This window comes from Brugia malayi (assembly GCF_000002995.4).
Source record: "Brugia malayi strain FR3 genome assembly, contig: Bm_v4_Chr1_scaffold_001, whole genome shotgun sequence".
In the NCBI taxonomy this organism is placed as follows: Eukaryota; Metazoa; Nematoda; class Chromadorea; order Rhabditida; family Onchocercidae; genus Brugia; species Brugia malayi.
The window spans coordinates 11,740,666-11,760,079 of record NW_025062475.1 but is presented as its reverse complement, the minus strand read 5'-3'; the positions used below and the strand labels follow the sequence as shown (position 1 = coordinate 11,760,079).

General features: G+C 29.1%; 4 protein-coding genes and 1 non-coding gene across 6 annotated transcripts; 4 read left to right on the top strand and 1 right to left on the bottom strand.

The window, feature by feature from the left end:
• Window positions 1-612: 612 nt before the first annotated feature.
• Bm6452 (uncharacterized protein) lies at window positions 613-1,965 on the top strand (the record flags this gene model as incomplete). 2 transcript variants are annotated; one of them, XM_001894626.2, is made up of 4 exons in its annotated part: window positions 613-733; window positions 1,001-1,117; window positions 1,452-1,508; window positions 1,937-1,965. In XM_001894626.2, the coding sequence occupies 4 exons, from the start codon at window positions 613-615 to the stop codon at window positions 1,963-1,965; spliced, it is 324 nt and encodes a 107-aa protein (XP_001894661.2). The 2 variants fall into 2 exon arrangements, with proteins under 2 accessions (XP_001894661.2, XP_042933485.1); XM_043077551.1 differs by having other exon boundaries at window positions 649-733.
• Window positions 1,966-2,855: 890 nt separating this feature from the next.
• Bma-oxi-1 (ubiquitin-protein ligase UBE3B, putative) lies at window positions 2,856-9,789 on the top strand (the record flags this gene model as incomplete). Its single annotated transcript, XM_043077550.1, has 22 exons — window positions 2,856-2,995; window positions 3,323-3,452; window positions 3,795-3,956; window positions 4,296-4,478; window positions 4,650-4,732; window positions 4,826-4,922; window positions 4,988-5,134; window positions 5,263-5,405; window positions 5,519-5,691; window positions 5,802-5,954; window positions 6,108-6,279; window positions 6,553-6,671; window positions 6,784-6,901; window positions 6,995-7,111; window positions 7,573-7,732; window positions 7,854-7,952; window positions 8,044-8,151; window positions 8,283-8,536; window positions 8,687-8,845; window positions 9,022-9,157; window positions 9,400-9,492; window positions 9,598-9,789. The coding sequence occupies 22 exons, from the start codon at window positions 2,856-2,858 to the stop codon at window positions 9,787-9,789; spliced, it is 3,138 nt and encodes a 1,045-aa protein (XP_042933484.1).
• On the top strand, window positions 8,897-8,972 carry Bm16762. Its single transcript, XR_006228085.1, has one exon. It is a non-coding gene; the product is annotated as a small nucleolar RNA Bm16762 (small nucleolar RNA).
• A 1,114-nt stretch (window positions 9,790-10,903) lies between the features above and the next one.
• On the top strand, window positions 10,904-11,697 carry Bm9756 (Uncharacterized protein; the record flags this gene model as incomplete). The annotated part of the gene is made up of 3 exons (XM_001894624.2): window positions 10,904-11,004; window positions 11,249-11,422; window positions 11,622-11,697. The coding sequence occupies 3 exons, from the start codon at window positions 10,904-10,906 to the stop codon at window positions 11,695-11,697; spliced, it is 351 nt and encodes a 116-aa protein (XP_001894659.2).
• Window positions 11,698-14,570: 2,873 nt separating this feature from the next.
• On the bottom strand, window positions 14,571-19,400 carry Bm9757 (Uncharacterized protein; the record flags this gene model as incomplete). Its single annotated transcript, XM_001894623.2, has 15 exons — window positions 14,571-14,743; window positions 15,047-15,158; window positions 15,265-15,347; window positions 15,633-15,738; window positions 15,870-16,046; window positions 16,294-16,401; window positions 16,503-16,631; window positions 17,010-17,102; window positions 17,483-17,598; window positions 17,906-18,002; window positions 18,075-18,185; window positions 18,250-18,325; window positions 18,921-19,047; window positions 19,156-19,212; window positions 19,334-19,400. The coding sequence occupies 15 exons, from the start codon at window positions 19,398-19,400 to the stop codon at window positions 14,571-14,573; spliced, it is 1,632 nt and encodes a 543-aa protein (XP_001894658.2).
• Between the last annotated feature and the right edge of the window lie 14 nt (window positions 19,401-19,414).

Here is a 19,414-nt window from a genome sequence, read left to right as displayed (position 1 = left end):
ATGAGGAAATGGGTGCTAATTTATTAGTAATAGTAGATTAGAGATCGGTTGAAGAACAGAGAGAAGAAGAAGGAGAGTGTATTAGTTGTGTGGATTTGAACAATCAATAGAATTTTTTGATTGATAAATAATGCTTTAAAGAAATGTTTGATGTACTTAAAAGTATGATATAGAAAGTAAACAATGAAAAGAACTTAGTGAGAAGAGATAGCATTTAAGAAAAAAAATGAGAGCTAATATATTTTTGTTTATATTCTTATTATTGGTTATAAGCTGTAGGGAATTAATTTTGCACTGGAGTAATTATTTTTATTTAGTTCTTTCATAATGTTTGTGAATTAAGACTAATTTTTGACAGATTTGATTGTTTAGTTCGTAATTTTTAGTAAAGTTCCATTCAAGTAATGATGTTAATTGGATAGATTAAAAAGAATTAGCTCTTTGATTTAGTAAGTGATATATACTTTTGCTCTTGTGAGAGAAATTGCCATCGTTGTTTTTTTTTTTTTTTTTTCTTTTCATGCATCCGCTTCAGAATATAATGTAATCCATTCACTTGTTTTTATTTTTGAATTTCGTTGACAAAGATTTGTTATTGTGAAAACTTCAAGGATGACGATTAATGAAAATAACAATCAGGATGGAAGTATGGCTGCGCTAGATCGTTATGTTGCCCCTGGTTTGCGGCTTTGGATGCTTATTGCTTTGGTATCGGGAATATTACTAATTATGGGTATGTTTTTATTTATGCATACTTGTTTTACTTATTGGTGTATCCGAAGCGATCAAAGTTTTATATTTTGTTATCTGGAGGTGAAAGAGATAAAAAATGACATTATGAATAGTTACCTTAAACAATATGTGTGTACATTTTTTAAAAATATTATTACTGGGAGATGCACTTGAAACAAATGCTATTGTCAATTTAAGTTTTAAATGAAATTTCGTTAAAGTTTGATCTGTACTGTAGATTCCTTACATTCTATTATCTGAATTTTAGTAGTGATCGTTTGTTGCTTCATGCGAATCCGAATACCACGCACTAAGCGACAAATTGATTTAATTGCTGCAAGGAGGAAAATGCGAAAATCAATTCTATCTGCTGAACATTCACCAGGTCATTTATTAATATTATCATATCCAAGAATATTACTTTTTGCAGCTGAATTGCTTTTTGTTTCAAATCTTCTTATGATCTTTGCAAGTGTCGGACTTATGTAGTTATTGGTTTTTATTAAAAACCAATGTTGTATCGATCTTTTGACGACAATAAAATACTCTTTTGAGTAAATGTGGCAGGGCACACAGTAACATTGACCTGGCCTCTTTTAATCAACATCATGTTTATTGGACAGTTATTGATTTCATTTAGAAACATAGATTGACATTCAGTTGCTCAATATTGGCATTCATCGCTCCTTGTATATTTCGAAAATATCTTCTATTTTCAGACGACAGAGCACAGCCAATCGTAATGAATACAGTTAAACAGTCGACTCATCAAAAAGGTAGTAATCGTCGAGAACATGAAGATAATACATCTGAATCCACACCTTTTATGAATAAGGTTTCAACCCACGCTACCACTACCGTTTAAATTTCGTGCTTTCTTTATCTTTTTTTTAGCTTATAGAATCAAGTTCTTTCACTATTTCTGTGCGGACTAGATTTACTCAATTCCAGAATAATTTATATGTCACTATCAGAATTGGTTAAAGGGAAATAATCGAAAGTTATATGCAAGAGTATATTTATTGCATTCAAAATTTTTCAATGCAATATATCCTAGCGCATGCATACCAGATATTTCTATTCGTTATTCCATTCCAAAAAATGCGTAATTTAATTGCCTTTTTTTTAAACTGCTATTTGAATTCTCTTACATTAAATTATGGCATATTTCATTGTACATTTTGAGAATATCTTGTAATTTCAGCCATTGCAATTGACGGGGCTTTACAGTAAAATAACGTTGGCATCTCTTATTAAACTGATGAAGTTATTGTAACACGCTATGTTTAACACTATTATTGATGTAGTTTGGAACAATCCCATGTTATGATATTCTTAATAGCTTTGCATCTATTTTGTATGTGATTTCTTTGTTCCATGTGGCATTGAAGTTTTGGAGCAAATTTTGAAGCCAAAATTTTGTTTCATGTGCTGTGTTGCTTTTTATATTCATTCTTTATAAGTGCTGCTTTTTTCTTTTCTTTCTTCATATAATTTCTTGCCTTTTTTTAATTTTCAGTTTGAATTCCAAATCTGTTGCCTTTGTTTGTTGTGATTGTTGTTTATTGTTTGTTGTTGATAAGCTTTAAAGCCTTTTTCTGCTTTCATTCAATTGTCATCTAGTCATTATCATGTCTGTTCAGCATTTATGCAGCTAGTCTCATTTCGTTTTACAAGAATTACACATTTACTGTATAGAGCATTTAGTTCAATCTTTTAAATGTTATTTTTAAACTAATAAATTATTTTCCGAGTATTTTCTCGCCGTTAGCATGTCATATGTTACCACATATTTCATACATTTCAAAAATTGAGGCACGCCATGTATCGGTTGGTGAGCATACATTTGAATTTCTATTTAATTTGAATGATGATGTTATAAGTTCAAATAAAGACTTTCTTTAACCTTTGGATCTGAAATGTTTGTGATTGAACAGGAATTTATGAGTAACCTTCATCTTTTGTGCTAGGAGGGTACAGAGGAGTCATTTATAATTCCATCAAGTTTGGTTAGATCAGATAAAGTGCTGCATTCTGGGACAATACGAGCGGATCAGTAGAAGAAATCTGGTGAGATTTTTTGTGTTTCATGAATTTAATTGTAGGGTTAAAATGCTAACTGCATGAGCGGAATGGAAACTGATAAACGAGAGTGTTTCATCGAAACCGTATCAAATGGAGAAGCACAGGCGAAAAATGTAATCTTATTGCAGGCTGCGGCGAAGGGTGTATTGGCAAGAAAAAGATTTGCTAATTCAATAAGGTAATATCTAGTAGTAACAATTTTAGTATTGTTTTTTTTAAGTACTCTATTATTAATAACTTTATCCGCCCCTGTGACATTAGGTTGTGGTCGTAAAGCACCACTGACTTCCCCACTTGTTATAATTTCCAAATCTGATTTATTTGAATTATCTTCGTGTTTTTCTGTAACTGTTTTTAATTTAAATGTAACTTAAACTAAACATGGTAATATGCATACGGCAAATCTGCTGTAAACTTTTGGAACTTTTGGATTTTCATTGTTGATCATTGATTTGAGAACATGATGTTTGAAAGTAATTGTAAATGTGTGATTATATTTTTTTAGGAAAGATTTTGATCATTTGTTGGGTGCTTTTGTGAATATGGAGAAAGAGAAAGAGCTAGCTGGTTGTAAGGATGTGTTACGACTAGGTCGTCTTTTCATCCAAATTTTTGAACAACCATGCGATAATCAGGCAAACTTTCTATCATTTGTTAAAATTTAATTTTATGTTTAACTTTGACATTTTTATATTCAACTTCCGACAAATTAATAAAATTTCATATAATTATTTATTGGTAGCATTCCATTCTTTAGCTGTAAAGTTTCTTTCACTTGCTATGATATTGGTTTATTTAAACCGAGGAAATTATCTCTCTACTGGGAGGGAAATTCGTTCCAATTTGTCACTTTCTACTGCATCCTATTTATTATTTATTAAATTATGTTTTAAAAAAAAATTAAACTTATTATTTTTTCTTTTTATTAGTCGAATATACATTCTTAAATTAGTGTTTTAAAATTAAACTTATTTTAGAGGCTTTGTCAGTTGTGTCGTTATATGATATTGAGCATGTCATCATGTAATGTTCATAAATCATTTGCTTCGCTTTTGTTGTCCAAAAATTATCTTCAAGCAGCCAATCGTTTTATCATCTCTATATATTCGTTGATCATTTCGGTCATTCATAACCTTCAGGTCAGGTTTGAGGATCTTCAGAATTTCTGATATGATTATATTTTTTGACGACATTGTTATATACTGACAGGATGATGACCTTTGATGTAGTTTTTAAGTATGTGAGAAAGTTTTAAGTTTTAAGTACTTGAGTATATTCTTTCACCGCTTCAATCTATTAAGTCTTTCATTTTAAAGAATAATTAGTGATTAGTAGTACTTTCTAGTGTAATTTTCAAACTGTGAATCGCATGCAGTACTTTTTTTTCCTAACATGAAGGATCCTTATTTATTGTTTTATTTTTTAACGAAAGCAATTAAAGATCAAAAAGTTAAGGATTTAATTCACTACAATTTTAGGTTGAAAAAGTGTCGGATGGAAAAATGATATCACTGTTTATCCATTTTTTAATCACATTTTCAAGTGCTAATAGTTGGGCTTTTGTGCGAAACAATGCCGAAATTTGCTGCGCTTTAAATCAGTTAGGTAATAAAGCTCTCACTACAACAATTGGTGAAGAGTTGCGATACATCCAATTTTCGGTTCGTCCAATTTTTGTGTGATAGAAAATTTGATACCCAAAATATTTTACTGATCAATTTAGCTGTGGAAAAACCAAAATTTAAATTTTATATCCTTCTTCGTTATCACAAACCTTTATTTGATATAAATTCTTTCTTATTAATCAAATATTACCGTAAATTATTTTTAAGCAACTGCTAAACAGAATAGTATCGAGTGGAAGACTTGCGCTTGGTGCTAGTGCCTTCAATGGGCTGTTCAATATATTATTCAGGTGGAATATTATTTCATTTTCTTTCATTATGCATTGCTTATATGCCATCATTATAGGTAAATAAAAAAAATCTCACTTCAAATGAAGTTTCAGAATACTGAAAAACAGTAATTTCGACTTTCATGTGTTCACTTTATTTGTGGAATACTGCCTTACTTCTCCGGCTTTACTCATTCATCTCTCTGCAGCTGTATGTTTGCCTTACTATGTAAAACACCTAATTGTTTTTTAAATGATTTAAAAAAGCTCTTTCAGAACATTAATTTACTGGTGGAGAATAAAATGTTTGAAAAATCGATAACTATTCTAACGACGAATCCTGTAGTGCTTAATAATTTGAGTGGTAACAAAAGCTTATTTCTACTTGCTAATCTAATCCATTTGAGCTATCTGGACCAGCATGTATGTTTTTTCTTAATAATCGTTAATAATATTTGCGGTAGAACAATTTTTTTTAATAGTTTTATTGATGGTTTTTTTTTTGCTTTTTTTACATTGCTTTTGGTTATTCTCTACTTAATAATTTTCAGAGCTTAGTGGAGTTTTTGATTGATTGGGCAGATGTTATGAACAGAATGTTGACAAGATGTGATCGGCTTGTTGCAAAGAAAAAAAGTAATCGTAGCCATTGGCATCCTATTTTTGGATGGTATTCCGAACCACTTGACCGCAGGTTTTTTTTTTCCAATTCGAATTGTTGATTTATTTAATTTATGGATGAAATTTTCATAAATTCCCATGATTTGGTTATTGAATTGAAAGCTTAGTAAATGAATTGAATTGCAGCACGGAAGGTTCTCTCTCTCTTGTTGTACGTCAGTTACAGTACCTATGGTCAAAACAAATAGTGACATGCTTGTTTGGTCAGTTATTACATTGTGATCCGGAAAAACAGTCGTTATATCGTACATCTCAATCATCAGCTATTATGCAAAATGATCTTGCGACATCAATTCAAAGTAATGTTTTATTGTGAGAAAGTCATATTCGATTCAGTTTATTGAAATGGTTACTTATAGCTACTTATAGCATGTGATTTTGTTTCAATTTAAAAATTCTAATCGTTTAGAACTGTGGAAAAAACTGAATATAATTCGTGCAGAAGCGCAAGCAAATGACATTGCTCAGCAGCTGCCGACACTATCAATGACTGCGGTTGTATGCCAGCTTTATCAAAATGCTTTATTTACGTTAAATTCACTGCATACCGATATACTCTCTGGTAAAAGTTTGATTGAGTTCAGTAAAAATTTATGCAAAAATGTGGCAAACATTGGTCACAAAAAAAATGCATAATGTAGCATAAGCCAATTATGAATAGAGAAGGATTCTATATGCGTGATTCAGAGGCACAATTTGATTTAATGAAGTTTAGGTTTGTGTCGTGAAGACTTTCTTCTTCCACTTTTATGGGAACATATTGTTAGCTTATCACCAACTGATAATGGACTCTCTCACGTAATTGCACTGATTGCTTCACATTCACCAAAAATTACGCACTTTGCTCCAATTGTTCTATTTGCTAATTGTGCTGCTTCTGTCATTTCGTAAGTTTTTTTTCCATCTGCTGAAATAAAAGTGTCAAAGGAATGTTTCATATAATTTTTGATATTTCATATGTAATATATTGATATGGGAAAATTGTACTGCAATAAAGTTTTACTGTGATAATGAATTATAGCTATGTTAACTTTTGGTAGTTCTTAACAGCATCGAGAAAACGACTGAAGATTCAACAGTGCTATATTTTTATTTTTTAATTTTCTAAACAGACAGAAATTATGAAACTTGTCAGACAATGATCCCAACTCTCATTTCAGGATTCTTGACGAAGAAGAAATGTATGAGGAAGGCGGGCCATTCACTCTTGATCAATTATGTGCTATTGCCAAATTTTGTAATTTGTTTTGTTTTCGTGTGATTTGGAACTCTTATATTGGTTAGTACATTTTTTTTTCCTTATATATTCATATTTATCAATAGCTATAAACCACTTTTATGATATATGCGAAAATTTAAATTAATATTAAAGTTTCATAAAAGCTTTCCAGATTTGCAGCAAATTTCATCTTGCCCATTATTTTCCTCTATTTATCAACTCTGTATGTTACTATATAATCGTGATTGTCGAAGAGCTTTCTCAAAAGATCATAAATTCTGGATTGCACCGTAAGAGTTTCCTATAAAAACTACTGATATCAGAAACAATTTATTTTTGTCGTATGATTTTTTTTTTTTTTTAATATAATTATTTCCTTTCAGAGATGTTAAAAGTTCAGTCATAATGAATGAATTTGAAAAGAAGAGTGAACGTGCTCTTTTTCTGATGTCGCATATGAGCCATTTAGTAACTTTATATGATCGGATAGTTTTGTTCAGGTATAGTGTCTTTTTTTTTTTCTTTTTTTTTTCATTTTAGTCCTGTATTGATTTTGCTTTATAAAATTAATTTTGATTCTTGAAACCAAGCATTTGAAGAATTACATTTTATTTCATAAAATTTCATGAGTCATAGCGAGAAAGAAAATATATACCTGTAGGGAATAAATATCTATGAGTAGTGGTAGTTCATAAGCAAATATTGACAGCCTAATCAATAGGTTAAGTAAATGTTGAAAAGTTTGAACGTTTCCAATATTTTGCATTATAAACATATCTTTCAAAAGTTTAATGTTGAATTATCATCGCAAAATTTAACGCACAGAATCTTCGGGTGTTGTTGAATAATTTTACATTTTTAAATTGAATAATTTTTATAAAGTAAATGAATAATTTTAAAGTAAATTAGAAATACAATTTTTTTTTTCAAAGTAAAAATATATGAATTTTATTTGTTTTAGGAAGTATATTGCATCAGAAAAAGAAAGTATGGAAGGTACTCCTAGTACGATGATAACAGTAGAAAGAAATAGACTACTTGCAGATGGTTATCGTCAACTATCATTGCTGTCGCCTACTGCACTTAAAGCAACCATTCGTGTAAAGTTCATTAACCAGCAGGTTTGTTACAAATTTTATAATGATAATAACTTTTCAGCTTTCTTTTTCTTTCATAATATTCGTTTATATATATATATATATATATATATATTTTTTTTTTCATTATTTTATGTATTTTCAGGGATTAGATGAGGCGGGTATTGATCAGGACGGAGTATTTAAGGAATTCTTAGAATTAACGTTGAAACATGTTTTCAATCCTGACCTCAATCTTTTCAAGGTTACTTCTCAGCCTTCATACTTCTTATGTAATTACTGTAATATTGTTGTTGTATGTTTTGTCTTTAAATTTTAATTCTTAATTTTTCCAGTGCTCACCAAATCGACAACTCTATCCTTCGCCAACATCAGATTTGCATGAGAATCATCTCGATCTTTTTCAGTTTGTTGGTCGTATGCTAGCTAAAGCTGTCTATGAGGTTTGCTGTTATACATTGCAAAAATAATATATTTAAAGTAGTAACAGTTGTATATTAAAAATAGTTTTTTTTTTTTTTTCTCTCTCTCTCTCTTCTATGAATTTAAATCTTATAAAGAAGTTATTTTTGAGGGTATTGTTACTGAAGTACATCTTGCGCCCGTACTGTTAGCAGCTGTATTGGGTCGTAAATTGTGTGCATTTGATGAGTTATCACAGCTTGATCCAGATCTTTACAAAAGTCTTATTTACGTGAAACATTATTCGGATTCGGATGTTGCTGATTTATCACTAACTTTCTCGATTGATGAAGATATATTGGGACATGTACGAACCACTGATTTAATACCAGGTGGTCATGCAATGCATGTTACAAATGAAAACAAGTAGGTTTTCATTCTTCATTTTCAACTTTTCATATGCGGTTTTCAATCTCTTACAGTTCCTTAATATATAGCTTTCATATTATGAAACATTGGCATCTATCTTTTGTTAATTTCATCAATCCCTCTAGCTTTTTATTTTCTTTTTTCTAGAATAGCTTATGTTCACAAAATGGCACAGTATCGCGTTTTTAATCAAACGAAAGAGCAATGTCGTGCTTTTGTGTCAGGATTTCTATCGGTTTTGAACAGCAATTGGCTTTCTTTATTTGCTCCACATGAACTTCAATATCTGATTTCAGGGCAATCAACGTAAGTGCTTGCTACTAAAGTAGAGAAGGAATAATTTGACGTTACAGTAATATCGAGTCATAAAATGGCTTTGACAAATGTTACGAAATGATTTTACTGCTGAAAGTGTACCATTCTAATAGACGTTTTTCTTAAAAATGGGTATAGTTTATCTAAATGCTTCTTTTTTCATTCAGTGATATCGATTTACATGATCTTCGTAAACATGTACAATATTATGGAGGTTTTCACAATAATCATCGAGTCATTAAATGGCTTTGGCAAATATTGGAAAATGATTTTACTGCTGAAGAACGTCGTCTGTTTTTAAAAGTTTGTTTGTATTAAATTTCCTTTCACAATTTTGTTATATGAATATTGGCAAATTTTAAAACTTGTACAAGTATGCTTTATATAACTCTCTTGATGTATTCCGCTTATGGAATTTTTATATCCGTAAATTGAACCTTATCAGTATAATTAATTGTAACGAAAGGAATTGAGAATTGTTAGTTTATGAAACTTTCAATCAGTGATTATTTTATCGCATGTGGTATTTAAATCAGTTATTAAAGTTTGTAACGAGCTGTTCGCGTGCTCCGCTTTTGGGTTTTGCATATCTTGAGCCTCCTTTCTCGATTCGTTGTGTTGAAGTATCTGATGATCAGGTAAAGTTTTACTTTTTATCAATAATTTGACTATTATTTAATGGAACTATCCGTTGATTTAATCTCATTTGATTAATATTTTTAAACCTTATGCCAATTTTTTAGGACCAAGGTGATACTTTAGCTAGTGTTGTTCGTGGCTTTTTGGCTATTAAGCGACGTCAGTCACCTTCACGGCTACCCACAGCCTCTACCTGTTTTAACCTTTTGAAATTGCCAAATTATGGCAAAAAGTCGGTTCTGTTACAAAAATTAAGATATGCTGTGCACTCAGAAACTGGCTTTGAGCTTAGTTAAATTTGAATAAATTCATTTTGGCTTTCTGACTTTCACCATTTTAGTTTTCATTAGTCTTTTCTACTATACGATTCCTTGATTTTTTGGGGATTCGTGCTCGGTAATAGACCTGGTCACTTCCTTTCGAGGAAAATGAAGTTTTGTAGATTTTCATTGTAAAGTTTAATTTACTCTCTGTTTAATAATTTGTGTTTCAAATAAACAGTTTTTGAAGTTTAGTGGGGTGTTATTACTTAAATTCATAATTTTTGCATTATTATTAAGCATCTATTGAATAATGATATCAACTTTTGGAATAATTAGCAGAGGCTACAAATTTCTTTATCATTACATATAAAAATGTAAATAACTTGATAGTCTTTTTTCTTGAACATATCAAATTGATTTGTTATTTTTCTATCTTTTATATTTTAAATATTTTACAACTACTCTTTTCTTCTGTCATTGCAAACGTCCTACTGTATATGCGGTACATTACGATTTTAATATATTGCATTGAAATTAAAAAAAGGCGAGAAAAAGAAAAACGAAAGAATTGGAAACTATTCTTGTGACTATTTGTTTGTGCATATTCTGTCTAATTATCATTTTATCATTCATAGCATTGTGATACATTTCCATGTCTTTTCGTTGTATTATATAGCTTTGTAGCACTGCTTTCTCTTGTCTTCTCGAAATCATTTGTGGTAATAATAATGTAAAGATTCGAATATATCTTAAGTGAAGAGTTCATAGTTCACCGGTTTGTACAAAAAGCAATAAATATTACATATCGATTATTTCGTTTTTGTGTTATATCTATGAATTGTTGGTATTACCAAACTTTATACATATCTTAATTCGGTTTAAAAAGAAAAAGAGAAAATCAGTATTACAAAATGAGCAATAAGTAAGACAAAAATGAATAGCTGTTCCTAAAAAAAAAAAAAAAAAAAGTATGTTTCTACAAAGTAATATTCACTGTATTTTACAAAAATTCAAGTTATTCTTTTATATCCGTAATTTTGATAAAATTGTCTACATCCTCTAGCCTTTTTTCTTTTCTTCTCTTTAATATATGTTTGGATGGAGGATTCAAATAAGAATTGATGTTGAAATTTTATTAACAGTATCGATGGAATTGGAAGAACCAATCAACGCAAATGATGAAAAGGATGTTTGTGATAATAATGATGTGGAAGTGATCCGACGCGTTTTGGATGAAATGATTGAAAGGTTTCCTCTTTTTTACTTTTATTTAAAATATTTTAGAAATGATTCTAAAGTTTTCCATTTAACAATGATTACTCGTAAAGTATTGTAACATTTCCTATAGTTCCATCCTTGAGAATGTTGCTAATTTTTTTTCTCCCTCTGTTTAAGAAAAATATTGAAATCTTTAAACTTTCTATGAATTTTTAGATTCTTCTTTTGTGTTTATTATTTTCAAAATTTCTGACATACTAATTAGTTTTTCCAGCCGTTTGAAAGTGGTCTGTCAACATGACCTTGTTTGTATTTCCAATTCTGAATGCTGGAAGGAAACGGGTATAAAATTACTGAGCAACAGTACATTTCGCATTTTTGATGGTGAAATCAGTGAATTCGTAGAAGGTCCACCAAAGAAGCGAAGAAAAGATGCTTCTGATGCAAAGTTAGTCGATGTTCTATTTCTACATTCTCTCTCTGTCTCCCTCTTCAATTAAAATTCTTAGTAAATATCAATTTTTGGGCAACTATTTGATTAAAAAGGATCGTTTAATAAAATGCGAAAAAAAAGAAAAAAAGATTATCTGTACGTAATTAATACTTTGCATTGTTAAGAATTTTTAAAATCCTTTAAATATTTGTAGTTCTGATTGGAATGATGAACGTGCAAAAATACGAGCTGTTGCTGTTGATGCTGATTTTATTCAAAAATTCAGTTAATTTATTCAAGTTGCTGTGTATTGTCAATTTATAGATGGTGTCAATTTTTTGTGGCTTCTCATTGGATAAGTGAAAGATTTAGTTTAAAGAAATATATTTTATATTTGAAAGTCTTCGCGTACAAAAATTTGTGTGATATTTTTTTTTTTTTTTTTTTTAGAATTACAAGTAGAAAAAAATATTTTCATATGTAAATCTATTCAAACACATTGTATGTAATTTTTCATGGAATATTTTTCAGCAACTAAATTTTAAATAATTCTTTTTTACTCTGCAATAGCATATGGCAATATCTTTCAGCAAAATTACATTAAAGTTTCAGAATTTGAAAATAGTGTTCTTATTTTAAAAACTATTAATATATTTTAAATTAGTTTAATTAAAATATATCCAAAATGCAAAAATATTTACGTGATTGCCTGATAGTTAGCAGTGACCTATTTAGTTGTTTTGTTTTGTCAACTGGTCGGATTTGAAAAGAAGTAGATTGGATTTTATGGATAAGATGTGTTTTTATTCTAGTGACATTTTTTTTTTCTTTTGAAATCACATTTTCCTCATACATCTCTAGAAATTTCTTCCATATCATCGAATGAATTACAACATTCACTGCAAATTTTATATGCTTAAATGAAATCTAAGAGATTTTTTTTCGGCTCGTAATTCGTGAAATCCAGAAATTTACAATTTCAGGTGAATTTAAGATGATTTTGGCATACATGGAAAGTATTGATTTTAATTAATTTTTGGAAATTGTAACTTTTTGCATTCCCTAAAATATGTGAATACTTTAATTTTATATTTGGGAAGTTGCATGTTTCTCGAGTTTTCTTTTGAAAATTTTTCTCGGTCATGAAAGATTGTAATGATTGTTACTGATATGCCAAAATTCATTCGTAAACATAATGTCAAGGTTATGTATTCAGGGAATTATTCCTTAATTTCTATTAACTTTTGTTACTGTTTTATTGTACAAATAAATACTAAATATAGTTTACTGTATGTATATATATATACTCAAATTTGTGTGACATATTAAAACTGAGGAACGAAAATGACTGAATGAAAAGTAGGTTGAAAGATTGAAGGGAAATTATTATCTGTGATTGTTGTGCTGAAATTTCATAGTAAATAGTGAATAAAAAAAAAAAAAAAAACCAATGCTGATTGCTTATTGAAGGTAACTTAACTATAATTTATGTTTCAAATTCTGGATAACAGTATCAGGGATATCTATTTACTAAATAATATTCTTTAATTGCGAGAAATTTGTGTAGCAAAAAGTAGACAATATAAATGTTAAAATACTATTAAGATATTGCAATAATTGATATAAGTAATTTGAATTTCTAGTAAAGTAATTAAACCTGAGCAATTAAATTTAGTATTTTTTGGTTAAATCGAATTATTGGAAGTGAAGGAATTTAATCGTTAGAATAAAACAATTATGTATGAATGTAGAATTTTCATTCTAATCTAAAAGTTTTCAATTGATGGAAATTATGAAACAAACATTGAATGTTTCTTTTTTTTTTTTATTAGGCTATTGCTACCAAATTAAATGAATGATAATGAGATAAATAAAGAAGAATGTGTGAATAAACAATTTAGCATATGTATATCAAGAGTAAATGTATATCACCAAAATATCAAAATTGATAAATTTATTGTGGAAATTTTATGAATTATAATAGGATAGAATTGTTAACATAAACAAATTGAACTATAATTCAATACAACTGAATTGAATTATAACATAAGCATAATTGGATTAACTGAATTTACCAATTAATCGTTTATATTTAAATTTTATATATTCTTTTTTCTATTTTTATTTTTAATGTTTTTGTATATTCTTTTATATATTTATATATCCTTACATTTATCATTTTTATTAAAATCATCAGATTTATCAAATTGTGTGTAATATTTTACTAGATGCAAAGTTTTTCACTTCTCTTTATGATATTTAGTTCAAGTAATTATGTTTGTGTTATACAAAAATTATTTATTAGAAAGTTTAATTTCTTGCATTTTCGGATTGCTTCTTTTTTTGCTTTGATGTGATCAATACTGATGGATTGTTTATGAAATTATATCAAAATGTTATGTTATTCGAAAATTTCAGGTCGTATATTTTTGAATAATATTTAACTATTGCTTAAATGTACTGCTTCATGCTAGAAAGTAAACAACTTATTAAAACATCCATCATCTCATTATTCGAGACTTTTTTCCATTTTAGTACCGTTGTTTTCAATTTTTGTGAAATAATTACCTTTAAATCAAGCAGAATTTAGAAATTTAACGCAACAAAGATTAAGAATTGCTACAGTTATTATCAACCTGAATTTCATTTTGCCCATAAATTTCTATCATTCCCGATTTTATGTATTCTTATATTTATATTTTTTTCTCGACTTGATGTCAACAGTGGAAAATATACTTTGCATATGTCCTTGTATAGATGAAATTGAGATTCTCAGGCTAACCACATCCTGAGTTTTAGTGAAAAAAAGTGCAACAGCATTTCAAAAAATTTTATTATCAAAGAAAAACAATAGCGTAAACAAAAATCAGTAATTTAATCTCACCACTTTACATTTGCAAGATAACATTTTTGAGCAATCTTTCTCAAATGAATTTCTATCCGAAAAACCATGGATCAAACTCCCAGATAAAAAAAATTTATTTTTAGATATGGTTATCAGTCTTATTAATTTAATTCTAATAATTTAATATTTTAAAGACAAAAAAAAAAGGTAACAGGATTTTTGTTGTTTACAGGAACAACAAACATAACAACAATAAACAGTTAAACATTATGTTAAATATTACAAATTAATATCAAACTGATCATACTGTCCTTCCATCTAAAAATCAAAAAAATTGTTATCTTTGTTTATCTTATCTTTGACTTCATTTCTACCGGGTGAGTTGCCAAAATCCAATTCGAAACCATCATCATCACGAGACGATGCATTTGTTTCGGTATTACCGAAAAGTGCCATGTAGTCGTTAGCACCAGCAATAGGTCCAGACTGGTCTTCAACGAAATAGATATATCTTTTTGTTCATTTGAAAAATGGGAGCTTATTACTTTTGATGTGAGAACAATTAAGCAGATGCATTTTAGTTTAGCGGAAATCTGTAGATTTCTGATAGACAGTAAATTTCATGTCAACCGGGAATGAAATTAGAATCAGAATCAAATGAAATAGTATGAACTTGCTGTAGATCAAAAACTGAAGACTGATTCAAATTCGTTTGAAAGATAAAAGAATAAGTATTTAAATAGTACTTTTGCGTTAAAAGTTAGATTTTAATTCATCATTAAAAGGTTACTGACTTTGCATTATGGAAGACAGATTGAAAATTGCAGATGCATCAAATTCTGTCTCCATGCCAAGGTAAGTATTCGATAAATTCACCGCTGATATGCTGGGAGCGAAATTTGTAAACTTTAAAAAAATCGTTGTTTTTATTTTAAAAATAATTGCCACACTTACAGTAAAGTTAGAGTTGTAAAGCTAAAATGATTTGGAAGAAAATTAACAACGAACTCACGGTTTCAAAGAAATTAGTAGGATCTAGATCAGATTCAGCATTCTCCACTGGTTGCAGATTGATACTTGCAGCCTTACAATCATCTAAAAATAAAAGTTCAACAAGTTCGCCGCCTTAACTGCCTTGAGGAACCTAGAAGCAAGTCTTCGGTGATATGTCCGAATATAAAGCCAAAGTAAATAACTGAAAATAAATAATACAATGTGATAATTATTTTTGTGTATATAATAAGCTAGTATGGTTAATATTTTACTAGACAGATTGCTTAATGATGTCTTTCCGATAAATTGATATGTGATTCAGCCGATATACGACGATTTTATTGCTGTATTACTCAGAAGTTTTGGTAATGCATCTGTTCAACTAACCGTCATTATAATCAACAATATTCTCTCCCTCACTTCTTCCAGATATTGCAGTTTCCACTTCTTCCGAATTATTAGTAAAATTTGAAATGAAGTTAGTACTACTGTCCTGAAAATTGATAGAGAAGAAAATAAATCCGTGTGTAAAAAATTATATCAAAAAAAAAAAACTCATTCTAATAAATTAGCGTGATGATATCTTTCTACCTGCTCATACAATTAACGCGTTCATAATAAAACCTTATCAGAAGTCAAATTTAGGCCAGTTTTTTCATCAACAGAAACATTTTTTTCATTCATATCGAATATGCTTTCTTCAAATTCTGTAACTCTCTCGTTTAGTTCATCGGACATCTGAAGAACTTCCTGGTGCTTATCCACTTCCATTGCTGTATTTGTCAGATTTTCTTCGGTTTCCTGAGATAAGAAAGTTCTCAGTTAATTACTGGAATAATCTGTCACTAATTGTTAAAAGGATGAGCAGAAGACAGTAGACTTATGAAAGTGTTAGCCGATTAGGCATTAGTTCTGAAAAATTTTTAAATACCATAGTTTTTAAACAAAGATCTTAAATTTAGTCTTTGGAATTTAAGAATTCAATGCTGATTTGGACTAAAAGTATGGAGTATATTTTTGCACAAACACTTTTTTGCACTGGACAAACCTCATTTATAACAATAATTTTAATATCCTCCTTCAATTTGCCATCGTCTGGCATGGTTATAGTTGAGTCGACTTCTTTTTGAAAATCAAAATGAAGTTCATTGTCCGCCTAAATTTAATCCTAGTTTAAGTAAGTATTTTACTGCAACGTAGTAAATACAAAGGAAATAAATAGAATGAAGTCATACATACAAAGGATTTAAAAAACACCTGGAAATTCGTTCCAATAGCTTCACCAGTATTTTTTTCTCGCATGCAATCAAATGATATCGCTTCCTCACTTACATCACCATCAGCAATACCGTTTATACATAGCGGAGATTCTTTTGTTTTTTTCTCCTAAAATCATCAAAATTAATTCTCAAAAACATGCATAGACATATCTACCTTATTGCATTTTTAACGTGGTGTTTGTATTAATAAGAGAAGAAGAAAATATATCAAATGCTTGAGTGATGTGGATGCATAACATTCTATATTATTTTTGAAGAATTATCCCTACACTTTTTATCGCTGAGATACCATGAAAAAGCTAAGTAGTATCATAGCAACTATTCAAAACAATACTGAAACATCCTCAATCACTTTGAAAAATATTTTATTCCTCCATATATTTTATTTCTTCATGTAATGAATTTAATATAATCAAAATAAATTTACAACTCTAAAGCTTATTAAATTTTTTGAAGAATTTTTATCAAAAAAATTTCAGTTTACTTCGGATGGTTGAATCTGACTAGTCTGCGATTGACTGTATTGTGACAGTATCGAAGTATCCAAAATTCCCTGGTCTGACAATTCTTGTGTAAGCTGAAAGTTAACGAGATTTTCTGGATAACGACAAAAGGTGAACAGCTGAATGTTTCCATATGTTTTAGCTAAGGTAGGAAAAAAAACTTATTTTCTAAAACAATCGCTTTTTAATTAAATTTTATTTCGATCACATGAAAATATCAAACTTTTTCTTGACATGTGACTTTGAAAGAATGAATTCCAATTGAAGAAAGATCCATTAGAAAGAATCCTCATTTGTAATATTGTTAAGAATTGTACTGCTTGATCGTGTTAACACGGAAATTATTCCTTTTTTAGGATTAGAGCAATCCTTGCGATATTTCCATAATAACTACTAAATTTGTTTTAATTTTTGATAGCTTAATTGGTATTTGAATATTTGAAAAGAATCACACCTGTGCAATAATGACATATTCTTGTGCCAACTTTTTCAAAAGGGCATGATTTTTCAGTGCTATAGCAGCGACCGCTACACAGAAATTTGTGAATGGTAGCTCACGGCTTTCTGCAACTAAAAATCCAAATTTGAGAGAAAGTAATAAAATTCAAACAGCGATAAAGAAGATATGAACATTGCTTCTTGGTTTAAAAGAAAGGAAAATTAAAAAATATTGCAATGGTAGTAATGGAAAAATTGGTGTAACAGATTATTCCAACAAAATTGATTTTATTTAACTCATTTAACTAAGTCGACAGAAAGTCAACAATGTCTTTTTATGAACTAGTATTTTTTCAAAACTTTAAAAAAGAATGTGCTCTGAATTACTATAACTTCAGTATAACTCGATACAAGATACAAGTATAAACTAAACACAAACAAATGGCTTCTTTCTCTTGAATGGATTGTAAAAGTCTCTCTTTCTTCACACGAGCCTCTTCAATTTGTTTATGAAGACCAGCCAATTCTTCTTCTTCCTACAATAAATTAATTTGAATTTACATGATTTCATTCACGGCAAAATATTCCATTAATAGAAACAATGCAACCTTACGACGTGAAATAACCCAAGAAGCATTTAGTAATTTGTTTTGAACAGCTTTCAAACGATCTATGAGAAGTTGCTGATCGACCTTTACTTTCACCTTTACTTCTTCCAGCTAAAACATACATTAATTTATCATAATAAGCTAAAATAGTAAAGTGTTGCAGAAATTAACATACAGTCTTTTTCAATTCTTCAATCTGTTCTTCAGCTTCTGCTTTTCTCATCTGCTTTACAATGATTTGTTGGCGCATGCTGTAAATTAGAAATATTTATTTCACAACTTTACTGGTAAAGAGTTAAATACCAATGTCATCACCGATGAATGTTTTTTGGCCGACAATTAGTAATTAATATATATATATATAAACATCTTGTATACATAACGTTACAAAACAAAGTAAAAAATGCACTGGACGAATCTCGAATCTCAAGTAAATAATGATAGTGAAAAAACTAGCCCTTTTATATTTTAGAGATAAAAATAATTAAGTGTTCCAATTTTTCTTTCTTTTTAATTTTAAAAACAGAATATGGAAATCAGAAAGTATTAATATCTTCAGCGATGATTCGTTTTTTGGTAAATTAGTATGATTATAACTAGGAACAGATTAGCTCGTTTACTCATCTTAAAGATAGAAATCAGGAACCGAGAATGTCTTCAACAAGAATTCTTTTGATAACTTCTATCTATTACTATGCTCAAAAAGTGATTGCCAAAAAGTCATAAATAATGCGACTACCATATATCAATATTTGTCATTATAAAAAGTTAATATTGTTGACAGTAACAGAAAATGATAACAAATAGATCCAATTATAAAAATCATAAAAAAATTGTATTGCATACTTCTCAACCTTTTCACATCGTAACTGTACCCGAGCTCGAAAATGTTTTAATTCTTCTTCCTTCATTGCAATTTTCATCTCCTCCTTTTCCAAGATTAATTTAATTTCATTTCTTTCCTTTTTGGCTTCTAAAAAAGAAAAAAAAAGGTAAGGAAATAGGATTGTAAAATAAAGAAACATCCAATCAGACAAAAGTATATATAGATTACAGATAGATGACTATTCTCAGAGCAAACCTTCATTTTTGTATCGCTGCTTTTTTAACATCTGCTTTGTCTCTTCCTCTTCCCATGCTAGAAATTGATGATACAATAATTATCATTGAAATATGCTGATTATTTTAAACTTTATATGACAGTTGATTACAATACTTCAACAATTACCAATAAAAGAAAAAAGCATGTTTGTTCTTACTCAAGTCACGCAATTCTTTGCGAAGTTGTTCCACCAAACACTCTTCATTGTTTCCATCAGAATTCATTGTGATTAGAATTG